The sequence below is a fragment of the Narcine bancroftii genome, chromosome 2 (assembly GCF_036971445.1).
Source record: "Narcine bancroftii isolate sNarBan1 chromosome 2, sNarBan1.hap1, whole genome shotgun sequence".
Taxonomy (NCBI): Eukaryota; Metazoa; Chordata; class Chondrichthyes; order Torpediniformes; family Narcinidae; genus Narcine; species Narcine bancroftii.
The window spans coordinates 149,665,464-149,680,085 of NC_091470.1; the positions used below are offsets into that span (position 1 = coordinate 149,665,464).

At 36.3% G+C, this 14,622-nt stretch overlaps 1 protein-coding gene across 12 annotated transcripts in view; it reads left to right on the forward strand.

Moving 5' to 3' along the window:
- Window positions 1-13,371, forward strand: part of prdm16 (PR domain containing 16) — an 829,575-nt gene extending 816,204 nt beyond the window's left edge. For 11 of the 12 annotated variants that reach the window (XM_069918526.1, XM_069918527.1, XM_069918517.1 and 8 more), the window contains one exon: window positions 7,061-13,371. In XM_069918526.1, coding sequence (XP_069774627.1) covers window positions 7,061-7,073 — 13 coding nt within the window. In that variant the 3' untranslated portion in view covers window positions 7,074-13,371. The remainder of the gene's footprint in view (window positions 1-7,060) is intronic. The other variant, XR_011351692.1, reaches the window with a different exon arrangement.
- Window positions 13,372-14,622: the final 1,251 nt, after the last annotated feature.

Consider the following 14,622-nt stretch of genomic DNA (forward strand, 5'->3'; position numbering starts at 1 on the left):
GAGAACCATTGATAGGGTAGAAAGTCAGAATCATTTCCCCAGGGTAAAAGTGTCACACGAGAGGCCACAGGTTTAAGGTGAAGAGAAGGAAGGTTAGCGGAAGTGTTTGTGGCAAATATTTTACACGGAGAATGGTGGGGGTCTGGAATGGGATGCTAGGAGCAGTGGTGGATGTAGATACAGAGAGCTTTTAAGGAGCTTCTAGACTGCTTTAGGAATATGAAGTGGGTGGAGGGATATCTATCAGCTATCACATGAAAAGCAGCAATGTTTTTGTTTGACTTGGACATTGTGTTCAGCACAGAAATGTGGGCCAAAGGGCCTGTTCCAGTGAAGTTAAAGCAGTATGTCATACACTGTGATGAACCAAACAATATATAGAAGGACAGGGTAGGTTGATGTTCACTGTGATCCAACAAGTGGACTATAATAGGGAAGATATTGTTATGGTGTAGTTTGACATAAACTGAGATAAAACAATATTTCATACACTGCCACCACAGTATGACCTAAGCTGTAAAAACGCAATGCTGGAGAAATTCAGCAGGTCAAACAGTGTACTTTATATAGCAAAGGCCTACTTCTCCATCACAGCATAGGTCATAAGTAATATGAAAGTCTGCTGACACTGTGACTGAAGTAAAACACTGCTGGAAAAAAAACCCAGCAGATCAAACAGTGTACTTTATATAGGGAAGGTATTCATAGACATTCTTCAAGGACTCAAGCCCAAAACATTGATTATGTATCTTTATCTTTCACTGTTTGACCTGCTGAGTTTTTTCCAGCATTGTGTTTTTATTTCAATCACAGTTCCAGCAGACTTTCATATGACTTATGACCTACGCTGCGATGGAGAAGTAAGACGGTGACACAGCAGCATGATGTTCACTGTGACAGATAAATATGATAAATGTTGTGTGGAAAGTGTATGGAAGAATGAACATGCCCTGTACCAGAAGAGCAGCATAATGGAGGAGCATAATGCACAGTTTGACAAGGCAGTGTGACATTTACTATGACAATGTACAAGGTACATTGTGAAGCACAAGGAAAGGCAGCCAGAGAAAGAATGGGTCACCACCAGATAGAGTTAGGGAGGCAGGTAGGCAAAAAGAGAAATTACAGAGTATATCTCACTTCAGAATCATTTCTCCATGTTGGAAAATGGTGGGGTTGAATGTTTTAGAAGTTTTATGATATGTTATCATTTTTTTTAAAAACAAGGAATTAGAGGTCTTAGCAAACTTAAATGTGTATCTTCTGGGGCTGCTGAGATGTGTCCAGGCTTTTAGGGGATCCAAGGGAGAAGATTACTGAAGTATTGAAATTTTTTTTTAAATCTTTACGAGCCACAGATTATTGGAGCACATTTATTCAAAGAGAGTAGCACGGAGAAGCAATAAATTTGTCATCAGTGGAAGGAAATTATTGGGACAAATTCTGAGGGGCACGATTAATCTGCACTTGGAAAAGCAGGGATTAATCAAAGAGAACAATTTGATTGTGTTTGGGAAAAGGTAACACAATGTATTAAAAAGGACAGTGTGGTTCAAGTAGTCTACTTGGATTTCATTAAGGCCTTTGACAGGGGTTCTTCTGCTATCAAACTGATGTTAAAAGTGAGAACCCATGTTATCCAAAACAAATTGTATACAAGATTGTCTTAGCAGAAGGGGACAGAGGGTGATAATGAAGGCTTGTTATTCTGATTGAAATTAGTGACACAGAGGTGTACCACAGGGACACCCAGATTCTGCATCAGGACTGAGGATGTACTCCCAATAGAATTCTACAAAACATTTAAAGACCTAATAATACCGCCCCTCCTGGATGTAATCAACCAGATTGATGAGACACAAAACTTACCAGATTCATGTAAAACAGCAATAATTACAGTGATACTAAAACAAGGGAAAGATCCACTCTCACCAGCGTCATATAGACCAATATCTCTGCTAAACACAGATTATAAGATAATAGCTAAACTATTAGCGAACAGATTAGCAGAACAGGTACCGAAAATGGTAAATTTAGACCAAACTGGATTTATCAAAAAAAGACGCACAACAGACAATATTTGTAAATTTATTAACTTAATTCATGCAGTAGAAGGAAATAAAGCACCAGCAGTAGCAGTTGCTTTAGACGCAGAGAAGGCCTTCGACAGAGTAGAATGGAATTACTTGTTCAAAGTATTGCAAAAATTCAGTTTACCGGAGAAGTTTATTAATTGGATTAAAGCATTATATGAGGGACCGTTAGCGAAAGTGACAGTAAATGGACATGTATCAAAGCAATTTAACTTAAGCAGGTCAACGCGGCAGGGATGCCCACTATCACCATTATTGTTTGCGCTAGCTATAGAACCACTAGCAGAATCGATAAGAAGAGATAATAATATAAAAGGAATAAAAATAAAAGACAGGGAATATAAAATCAGTCTGTTTGCGGATGATGTGATAGTGTACTTAACAGAACCAGAACTATCAATAAAAGAACTATATAAGAAATTGAAGGAATATGGAGAAGTGTCGGGATACAAGATAAACGTAAATAAAAGTGAAGCAATGCCTATGAATAACGCGGATTTCTCAAAATTTAAGGAGGAATCCCCATTCAGATGGCAAACGCAGGCAATAAGATACCTAGGTGTGCAAATAAACAAAAATCTAGGTCAATTATATAAACTCAATTACAATCCACTAATGAAAAAATTACAGGACGATTTAGAGCATTGGAAAGAGCTACCACTAACACTGATAGGAAGGATAAACTGTATTAAAATGAACATTTTTCCAAGGATACTATACTTATTTCAGGCATTGCCAATACAACTGACAGAAAAATTCTTCAAAGAGTTAAAGAAAATAATAAGGAGATTTTTATGGAGAGGGGGGAAACCGAGGATAGCACTAGATAAATTAACAGAATGGTATAAACAAGGAGGCTTACAATTGCCAAACTTCAAAAATTATTATAGAGCCGCACAATTAAGGTACCTATCAGATTTTTATCAAACAAGGGAAAAACCAGACTGGACGAGACTAGAATTAGATAAAATAGGGGAAAAGATACCTGAACACATATTATATAAATGGGACGAAAAATTGGTACAACATAGAACTTCTCCAGTATTACACCATCTCCTCAATATATGGAAGAAGATTCATGTAGAAAGAAATAAAATAAATTACCAAATACCAAAACTAATATTGACGCAAAATAAGCTACTCCCTTTTACAATAGACAACCTTGCCTTTAGAAAATGGGAAAAAAAAGGGATTAAAAGAATAGAAAATTGTTTTTCAGGAAGTAGATTCTTATCCTTTGAACAAATGAGAGATAAGTACAATATAACTGGAGATACAGCGCTGGCATATTACCAACTGAGATCCTACTTGAAAGATAAATTAGGAAGCAACTTGAGTTTACCAGAGGGAAGTAACCTTGAATATGTGATTACAGATACAATGTTAATCAAAAGATTTATAAAAAATATGTATATTAAACTGCAAGAAAAGGAGAATGAGGAAACAAATGGTAAAACTAAACAAAAATGGGAACAAGATTTAAATATAAAGATAAAAAAGGAAACATGGGAGAAGTTATGCTCTGGAACGATGAGAAATACAATAAATACGAGGCTGCGTATGATACAATATAATTGGTTACACAGACTATACATTACACCGCAAAAGTTAAATAAATGGGACCCAACAGTATCTGATAGATGTTTTCGATGTAAAAAAGAAAGGGGAACAACAATTCATGCAATCTGGACATGTGAGAGAGTAGAAAAATTTTGGGATGATCTCAATCAGATATTAAATAAAATAACAGAAAACAATATACCAAAGAATCCAGAGATCTTTCTCCTAAGTAACATAAAAAATAAAGAATTTGGAATTGACTTGGAAGATGCACAAAAAAGATTTGTCAAGATAGCCCTAGCGGTAGCAAAAAAATGTATTATGTCAACCTGGAAATTGGAAGATAATTTGAAAATACAACAATGGTATATAGAAATGAATAAATGTATTCCATTAGAAAAAATAACATATAGTTTAAGAAATAATATTGAAATATTCGAACAAGTATGGGAGCCTTACATTAAATACAATAGCGAAAACCTACCGGGAACAAACATTACCTAAGTTGATGGAAGGAGAAGAAAAGAAAAGAATGGACTCAGTAGAATTTCTGGTGTATTTTTGTTGAATGACAACATTGTCTAACTGAATTAATGCAACCTAGATTGTATACCTAAAATGGATGAGGTGGGGGGGGTGGGGGGGTGGCTTGGGAGGAGGGAGGGGGGAGGGAGAAAAAGTCACTGTAAATGTGTGGAAAAGAAAAAGTGTATATCATGGCTATTGTGATTTATGGTGTGAAAAATAAAAAATTTAAAAAAAAAAAAGGACTGAGGATGTAGAGGGAAGATATGCAGTATATAGAAGTGGGATGGAGAGGTGAGACAAGGGGTGGCAGGCTCAGTAGCAATAGAGGGGAGAACATTGAGAGAGGAGGAGGAGACATGCATTGAAAGGAATTTACAGTGAAATAGTGAAATAGTAAATTCCAAGTTATCATTTTTTTTTTAAAACAAATATGTATCTTCTGGGGCTGCTGAGATGTGTCCAGGCTTTTAGGGGATCCAAGGGAGAAGATTACTGAAGTATTGAAGTATTGGAATGAAAGAAACTCAGAAGGATCTGACAGGTTTAAACACCATGAGGGGCTGGATAGGAAAGATAGTGAGAAAATGTTCCAAACAGTAAGGACGTCTAAAAATAGAGGGCATAGTTGGAGGATAAAGGCTAACACATTAAGAGGGAATCTAAGGATTATTTTCTTTCATCCAGAGCAGTTAGAACCTAGAAAGCTCCTGGAGTGGGTGGTGGAGCCAGATATTCTCATACTATTTAAGAAGTATCTTAGTGAGCATTTAAAACACCAAAGCATAGAAGGATACAGAGCTAGGGACTTCAGAGGGCAAATCAAGGAAAATAAATTTGTGTATTTCGTATAGGTGACAATAAATAGGATTAGAGGAGGTAGGTACTTGATGGTTGGCATGGACATGAGGTGTGAAAGGCCTTGCGTCTGAGCTTATTTTTCTTTGGCACTCTGAAAATGAGAAAAAGTGGTTCAAAAATCACTATTAACTGTGATTGATGCAGTGTATTTGCTATTGTCTATATTTTTTCACTTACATAATTTGCTTGTAAACTTTAAACATCAGTTGGCTATTTTTGGCTACCTCGAGAGAGACATTAACATTCTGTAATGTACCTCAAGTGGCTTTGCTTAACCTTAACTTGCATTCAAACATAGGTTCAATTATTGAATATATAAATAGAGTGTAAAATTATATTAAGCCTAATTCTTTGAACTTCAAATTTTAATGTGTTCAAACCTTTTAACTTAAACAAAAAGAGTGCAAAGTTGTTTCCTTACAATGATTTATCTGATATATGCTGGTATAAAAGTACCTCAGCAATCATCCAAGTACATCAGAGAAACCTTGACTACATGTTGGCAATGCTTGAAGTTCCCTGGTATTTAAACATACTCAGAATTAAGCCAAGACATCTTTGGATAAATGGCAAAATAAGGGTGTGCTTAAACTTCGCCTGCCTTTTACTAACAACATTACTAATACAGCCGCTGATCCAAGTGCAACTCAGACTGACTGTATATGAATTGACTGTTTTTTAAAAGTTTTACATGTGAATACATTTATTTCCTTGTGTTACTCCATCTGAAAAGGCTTTGACATTCTCTGCTCTTCCTCCTGGCAATTCTGCACTGGCTGAGGTGGATTTTGGTTTGTTGGCTGCAGAAAGCCATTGACAAAGCCTTATTTGCCCTACCCTCAGTTTTGGAGAGACCATCCATTCAACATGTTCTGCTCTTCATTACCTATTTATGTAACTATTAAGTTCACTGAAAAAGGGCCAGTCCAGAGTAGCTAATTTTATACACCTCCTAACTCCTCCAGGCAAACTCAGCCTTCCCTATATCCATAAAAATGCCTTGATTCTAAGGATGGTGTTCATATTTGTAACCATCAGTTGAATAATAAGTTAATCCTGAATTAATTGATCCCTGATGGAACGATTGGTGGAAATATCAGAAACTTTTAAATTATAATCTTAATGTAATAGCACTGTTGTTCCACATAGATTGAAAAGTAACCTGTCTCTTTGGTTAATAATGAAGTGAAGTAACTGCACCTGAAGTAAACCTAAATTTATTAAAATTGCATTGTCAGTAGCCAGGAAATGTATAGCAGTAACATGGAAATCTGATTCCCTACTTCACATTGATCGTTGAAATGTGGAAGTGCAAAGTTATATTCCCCTTGAGAAGATTACTTATAGTCTTAGGAATAGATATAGTATGTTCATCAAAATTTGGCGACCTTATTCAGGTTATTTAAATGTCCAGGTTGGATAATTTATTTTGATTTGTTAATTAGTATACTCCTTATTAGAAATTTAATACTTTTAAAATGATGTGACTCTGAGATGTCAAACCTTGCTCTTGTTGCTTTTTCTTTTCTTTTTTTTAAATCTCTCTCTATTCCCTGCTGTCTGTCCCCTTTTTTGAATCTGGGGAGGGGGTGCTGGGAGAAGAAGGACTCTTCTTTCCATTTTTTTAACAGATGTTTTTCTATGATTTTATATTCAATGTATTATTGTTATATTAATTGAGTCCTATATTCTCTATTTTCTTAAAACAAATAAAATATTTTTTTTAAAAATGAAGTGAAGCAAGTACCAGCAGCTACAGGACTGCAGGGGATCTCACAAATTTCAACACCACTTGCATTCCTACCCTTTCTCCGGAGTTACTTCTGGTGGATTCATAGAGGATGATTGGATGAATCGTATTATGCACAAAAGGAGACTGTGTACCTTATCATGTCAACTCTCTATATACTATATTGAATATTAATTAAATAACAGTTATGTATTAAATGTATTAGTTATTTTACAAATGTATAATAATGTGTTTATTTTCTTTTTCCCCATCCCTTAAACAAAAATTGCAGACTTATGCCATGATGCTCTCGTTCTCTGAGAATACTTCTCTCCGTCCATCATCCCAGAACTCTCTGGATGCTTGGCTGAACATAGCAGGAGCTACACCAGAGCCGGGAACCTTTCACCCAATCAACCATGTTTGATAGAGAGAGAGAGAGAGAGAGAGAGAGAGAGAGAGAGAGAGAGAGAGAAAGAATATAGCAAGATATGGCCCTGATGTATTTTGGAAAAACAGTGATGGGTGGCAGCTGTCATGACTCAGGAGAGTTGGGGGGTGTTGGTATCAAGGCAAAGTTACTGAAAGCTGTTTACCCCACACCCCCCTCCCCAACACTGTCTGTCAAGCTAAGGAGGCCTTACAAAACTTCCCTTCTTTTGGTCTCAACTGAATTATGTTGCTGACCTTAAATTCCATGAGATATTTATTCCTATTACATACTATTTTTGCACATATATACCATTGGGGCTTAAGCTTAAAAAAAAATTTGTTCAATACAAAGGGGCCAGTCATGCTTCAGGAAGACTGATGAAGGTCCCATAAGAAAGTTAGCTTGCTTGTCATCCTTGCCGTTACATCATCCTGTACTATTATAATTTTTAAATTATTTGAGAATGAAGCCAGGCAATTTTGCAATAATTAACCTGTATATATTAGCCTGTGTTCTCTCACTCTCCCTCCCCTGCTGTATCAAAAAAATCTCTCTCCCAGGCATTACAGGTATATCTTTTCTATAAGAAACAGTATTGTGTCTTGTACTCTTAGCTGTCATGAGAGTGATTTAAAAATGTTAATATAATTACCTAGAGAAGGACCAAAAGTTGTGTAATGATTGTACAATAACTGTCAAATAGGGAGAGTTGCTTGTGCCAAATAACATAGGTTGTCCTTCTAGTTGCTGATTCCCAGACAATCAAATTTTGTTTTTGTTTATTTTATTTAGTCTTAGGCTTTATTGAATTTCTTCCTGACCATTAGTGTTTATGTCCTCACTATTTATTCCTTAGACGATTTCCTCGCAGACGCCCCACTTCAAACAAAATGATGTAGTCCAAAAAAATGTGAATTTCATTTACTTTAACGTTTTTTGCATGGCATGCATTGTGGAAGTGCCAAACCTTTGAGAGGAGGAGGGCGGTGAGTGGTTTGATTTTTATAATTCAGTATTTTTATTTAAGAGTGGATCCTATTGTTAGATTTGATTTTTTTTACAAAAGAAAATAATTGAAATGAACAAGTGGAAATTAGACCTCAGTGGTTGCCGTTTCCATGGTAAATAATTATAGAGAGAAATTAAAAGAATAAAGAAACCTTTGCTTTGAGAAAGCTCCTGTAAATACTTATGTAAATGCCAGCAATATTCTTTGTCCCCTGGAGTGACTCGATTTGGTGCTGAGTGACTTTTTTGTTTCCTCTCAGAGATTGTGAAATCAAGTAATCAAGGAGGACATAGATTCCATGCAGTTACTACTTTGCACAGTTGTCACATGTCCCATGTTTTTTTTCTTGTAATGAAACAAGCCAGCAGTTTTTTAATCAGAAAAAAACATGGGCTGTATAAAGTATATCTTTTTCTCTTTCAAACAATTGGTTAATTAGCCAAATTCCAGCACTTTGTGGACAATGACACTCCCAATCAGTTAAATGTTTTATTGTTGCCATATTACACTTCCTTTTTATGATGTGACACACACCTTCCTTTCCTTGAAGCAAACAAAATCTCAATGATCCTGCATCTTGCAGTGGGGACAATCTTACTTTCTGATTGCTTTCCAAAGAAGTTGCATACATATAAGAGCTGGTCACAGTCTTGTGCAAGGAGTGGAGGTGCAAGAGGTGAATATAACCCCATGTCGTGGAGTCCAGTTAGAAGTAATTTGTACTTTTATTTGAAGAGGTTAAATTCTGATCAATTTTATCATGAATCACTTTATCTCACTAATTGGAGAAACCATAGATTCTGTCCATTTATGGAAATGAGGGAACCTTGCACCTACAGGTCCTTGAAACTGACCAAATAAGAGCATTATTTATCAGTAAATAGATTTAATGTTCACATTCCCTTGTCTGTGAAATATCTGGCTATTCAATCACTTACAGTCAAATGTAGCTGAGGTGATGGCAGAAGTTCTCCTTTAAAAATGCATGGAACAAAATAGCAGTCATTCTGTCCAACTTCAAAATTATTCTATGGTCCACATTCCTAATGTACTTCAAAATCTAGAATATGTGTGAAGATAACTTCCATCCAAGTATCAGAGGCAAAACTCAAAGGGTTTTACTCAGGATTAGGCTCCAAGGGCACTAATTATCCTGATATGTAGCCAGATCTCTCGCAATCATACACGTAAGCTTTGCAACAAGATTCAGAGATGGTGATAAAGAGCACTTATGTTCAAATGTTTTCCATGCCCCAAAAATACATAAGCCAGATTTGGTTTCTGTACCCCTAATGCCAGTTCTGACTGAGATCCATTAAGTTTATGGGAGAAGTCTTTAAAATTTAAAATTAAAAGTAAAATTGTCTCTGGTTAAATAATACAATATTCCCTGCAGAGTTTCTCCATCAATTTTGTGTATTGCACTCAACCCCAGCATCTGCAGATTATATTATTTAACTCTGGTAAAATAACATGGCTTTCCTGTATAGCTCTGTGATTCATGATCCAAGGTGTTCCCTCATTTAAATTTATTACATATTCAAATTAATAAACTTTCTGGGGTCCTGTCTATAATTAATGCTGTATTGCTGCCTCAGGTTCTACTGCTTATTTCCACACCTATTCAAAATCCTTAACCCCTTTGTCATTGCATTCCAATTTACATTCTTCTTTGAAATCTTTATACTTTAACCCAATTTTAATTACAAATTTTCATCCTCCTTTCTCTTCCCAGTCTCCATTCCTTATCTTCACTTTCATTCCTCTATATACCACTAGGCTGAAAGCCACATTTCAAAATTTGTCATTCACAAATACGGTGTTACCAAGATACAGTGTAGAATTAAGAAAAGAGACAAAACTGGAGCGATAGAGTTGAAATATCAGTAAATTGGAAGTTTTTCCACTTAACCCAAAAAGGATGGAATTGAGTACTTTCTAAATGCTGATCAGGTTGATGCTGAGTCACAGGAATGTGTGGCTTATGTATGCACTTCTTGACAATGTTATGAGTAAGTACAAAAATAAAACCCAAAAGAACAAATTAAAAAACTGAGTTTCCATCTAGGATCCTGGAAATAAAAGTTATACTACAGTTAAACAAAAAACTGGCAAGACCACAGCAGGCATACTGTGAGTTCCACTTCTTCGGAAGGATATATTGGCTTGAAAGAAGTGAGTGTTGATTTACTAGAATTCCACCTGGTCTGGATGGGTTAAACTATAAGCAAAGATTGTACAAACTGAAATAAACTCTGCTGGAACTTAGAAGGTGAAGGGTGACTTGTTCACAAATCAAAAGAGGACTGATAGAGAAAATATAAAATAACTATAGCCACATGTTAGAAAAAACAAGAATAGAATGGAATAAGTTAAAAATTAGCACCAGGTGTTTTAGGAACTAGGAAACACTTTTACATGCAACACATAGTTTTTTTTTTAAATTGGAATTTCCTTCCTCAAATAGCAACTGATGTTTTGTCAGTGGTTAATCATCAAATCTGAAATTGATGCATTTTATGAAACGAAGCAGTGAAGAGATGCAGGGAGAATGTTGGTGTATGGTATTGGATGCCACATCAACCATAATCTCAGTAAATGCTGCAACAGACTTGAGGGACTAATAGCCCATTCCTGCTCCTAATATAGTTTTCCTGTTGGCCTCTTCCAATCTGAGACCCTATTAGTTTAATGAAGAGCACACTTAACAGACTTTATACTCTTCCAGATCAAACATTTCCATCCAAGAAAAAATACATACTATTGAGAATTATTTCAGATCACCATTGTAGATTCTGTCTTCAATCGTGTTTAAGTTCCTGACCATCAGGAAGTGGAGCTGCTGGTCAGCAAAATGGGTTTTTACTTAATGTCTCCATCCACCTTATTTATTCATTTTATTGGAAGATAAGTAGCACTTAGAGTGTCAGAGCACACGCAAAAAGATTTGAATCGGTTCAACATTCCACTGCAGCTTCCCTCATCGCCAATCATTCCTGATTCTTCCCTTTATACTGGGGAGAGGGAGGACATACCTTCAGGATTCTGAGATGTTCCTCCCATTGTGGAAGTCAGTAAAGCAATTTCATGGTGGGAGTATTAGGTTAATTGTTATGCCTCACAATAACAAGGTCTCAATGGATAGTCCTGGGAGTATTATCTCAAGGAGACTGTACCTCTCCTCACAGAAGGAAGAACATCCTATTCTTTCACTTGAAAAGGGGTGGCTAATAAAAGACCAAAATTCCTTAAAACAATATGCATTGAATCTGAGAATTATTTGCTTGATATAGTAGAGATACTTGCCACAATGTAAGCATAAATATTCAGCAATTTACATTTCCTGTTGTGCATTGATTTACTGGGGTTTGCTTGGTCATTGGTGAAACTGAGACAAGTTTCACCAAAGACCAATGGAATTCCAGTAAATTGGTTTATTCTGTTCTCAGTTTTCAATCCCATTGTCAAAATACAGTTTCACTCCCATCATTGTTTTGCACTTGGATTTAGGGCATTTTGCATGTTCCAAGATTATCCTAAATTTAATCGCTTCTCTCTATCCCATTCTGGTCTCATTTCCTATTTATCACTTCCTTTCTAAACTTTGAATGCCAGAGGTAGTTTCTCTCTCTGTAAGGTCCACTGTTAAGTTTGTAGAAAGAAGCTCGGGTTAATTTTGCTTTCTACAATCTAGGTTCTTAACAATAATAAGTGATTTTATGATGATGTGATCTCATGTCAGAACCCTTTCAGCCTGATTTTTAACATGTCATTAAATATTTCATTTAAAAAAAAATATTGTTAACCCCAAGAAGTACTGTTGACACGGGTGCACTTTGGGAAGATGTAACATTTCCCATGAAAATTTCATTGCTTGTTGAATCAGGTTTTTGTAAACCCAAGTGAGATGCACTTGCGAATTCCTTGCACTGAAAGTGGGGAGAGGGGTTGATGGATAAAGGGTGCAATAGGTACCCCTTTGTCCTTGAGTTCAATGATTTCCTCCACATATGCATCAAATGGCGCTTTGTCATTCTTTCGGGGGAAAGCACCAGGTCTACAAGAATCATTTGCGCATTCTTAAAGAACATATATAAGATTTCACTACGTCTGATGTACTAAGGAAGCCGACCCTTGCATGAAGGATTGCTGGTAAACAGAGAGTGAGATAAGCCCAATGTTGTAATCCACGCATATCCCCAAATACTTTCCAATGTAGCTTTGTTTGTTGGGGTAACACATAGTAAGAAAAAAAATGATTTTACATGGATTAAAACAAGAGTACTATAGTTTTATTGCAGGGTCAAAATTGGGAATCAGAGCACGAGAAGCAGACAAAAGTTGTGTTGTTCACAACTAGGTCACACAACGCACTGTCGTACTATCTATTTGCACTTGGTCTTTTGAGCCCTGGTAGGTTCAACATGAAGGAAACAGCTAAACTGTGTCATCCCCATCTCACTCCTCCCTTCCCATGTAAGTCTCAATTTCTATTTATGTCGTAGGTTTGTCCAGAAGCTTCCCAATAAATCATTTGTCTTTTTTTTTGGTCTTGAAATGTTTTAAACTGTGTGATGTTTTTTTTTAAAAAAAGATCATTGTTAAGTTAACCAGAAGCGTTTAAAGATTGCAATGATGGTGCTTGTTCCCTTTCTGTTTGAATTGTATATTGCTTAAAAATGTTAAAAAAAAACAAAATCTTCAACAAAAAAAGACTGAAAAAATATGGCTGTGCATGGCTTGTGTTTAGCTGTTGGTGTGTTTCTCGTGATGAAAATACTGTAGGGATGCACTTACTTGTATATGTGGTTAGGCATTGTCCAAAGTTAGGAGTCTTTAATTGCCCAGACACAAAGGGGCGCTTTGTTAATAAGCTGAATAGTTTAACACCACGCAAACACAAACGCGCGTACACACACACACACACACACACCCACACACACACACACCTTTGCTTGTGGGAGATTCGCAGGAAAAAAAAACATTCATTTTGATGCTTGTGATACAGTTAGTACTTGGAGAAATGAAAATAAAATCCAACCTGATTCCTATGTTAATGATGTAGAGTAGGAATGTATACCAAATGTAATCTTTCGAAATGCTACAATGAATTTATACACAAGATTGATATGCAATAAACCTGTGTGCTTTTTATATTAAAGGGCTCCAGTGTGTTTTTCATAACTATTTGATTGTTGGAGTTGACTTTTTTTAAGAGAAGGGGATTGCAAAGTATTTTTCAATCATGCAATGCTAATTGCGGAGATATCATTCCCCATTTTCTTAGCTTGTGTCCAGTGACAGCAACGTTCAAAATTCTAGAGGAACTCAGTGAGTCAGGTAGCATCCACATAAGGGATGAAAATAGCTTACATCAGATTAGCTATAATCTCTCTAAATGGTGGAACAAGTTCAATCCTGTTCCTATTTCTCATATCTTTAGATTAACTAAATGTTTTGGATCTGAACAGAACAAAACGGCATGTCTCACTGTACAGTATTCATTCTAACCTGAAAACATTGGTAAACATCATTTCTGACAAATCTCGGAGATATAATGTGGAAGGAAATTAAATAAATTAATGTTCCCCTTTCTAATTGTAGTCCAATTCTCAAGCCCACCCATCAAAGTGCGTGCAAAAAGGTAAGTGTGTACATTTACCTTGATGAAGGGTTCAAATCCGAAACTTTGGATTTGTATCTTTATCTTTGCTCTATGCAATACACTGTTTGACCTGCTGAGTTTCTCCAGTATCATTTTTCTTCAATCATGGTGTCTACAGACTTTCGTGTTTTACTTCTGCATGCAAGAAGAATTGGGATATCAAAACTGGGCTAAATCCTGATCTCAACCAACAAATGCAGACAATTCTTGAAGGAGTTTCTGATGATTGCGGTAGCTGAGGATCATATGAATCCTTCTGCTCTGTTATTTCCACAATACCCTAAAGTTCTTCCTTGAACCCCTTTCCAACATCCACCTGTTTTAATGTGGTAAAACACAGGATTCTGTTGAGACTGTGGTTAAGTAAAAAAACACACAAATGCTGGAGAAACTCAGCAGGTCAAACAGTGGCTTTAAGTAGCAAAGGTGAAGATAGAGAACCAACTGTTTGACCTGCTGAGTTTCTCCAGCATTTGTGTATTTGTTTCGCCTTTTTTAATGGGCTCCGTTAGCACTCACCTTCAGCTGACCTTAACTTTTCTCGATTCCTCCACCATCTTAAATTAGCCCAACTAGTTTTCCAATGCACAAAACTGGTTGAGCAGATATTTTGTCAAAATAGTGGGAAGATCAAAACCTTTGCCTTTACTGCACATTATAAACCCCAATTCACTGCCCTAACTTCATCCTGACCATGGCATTTTGTTTGATGCTGATATAAGTTTCGAACCAAATATCTGCTTCACC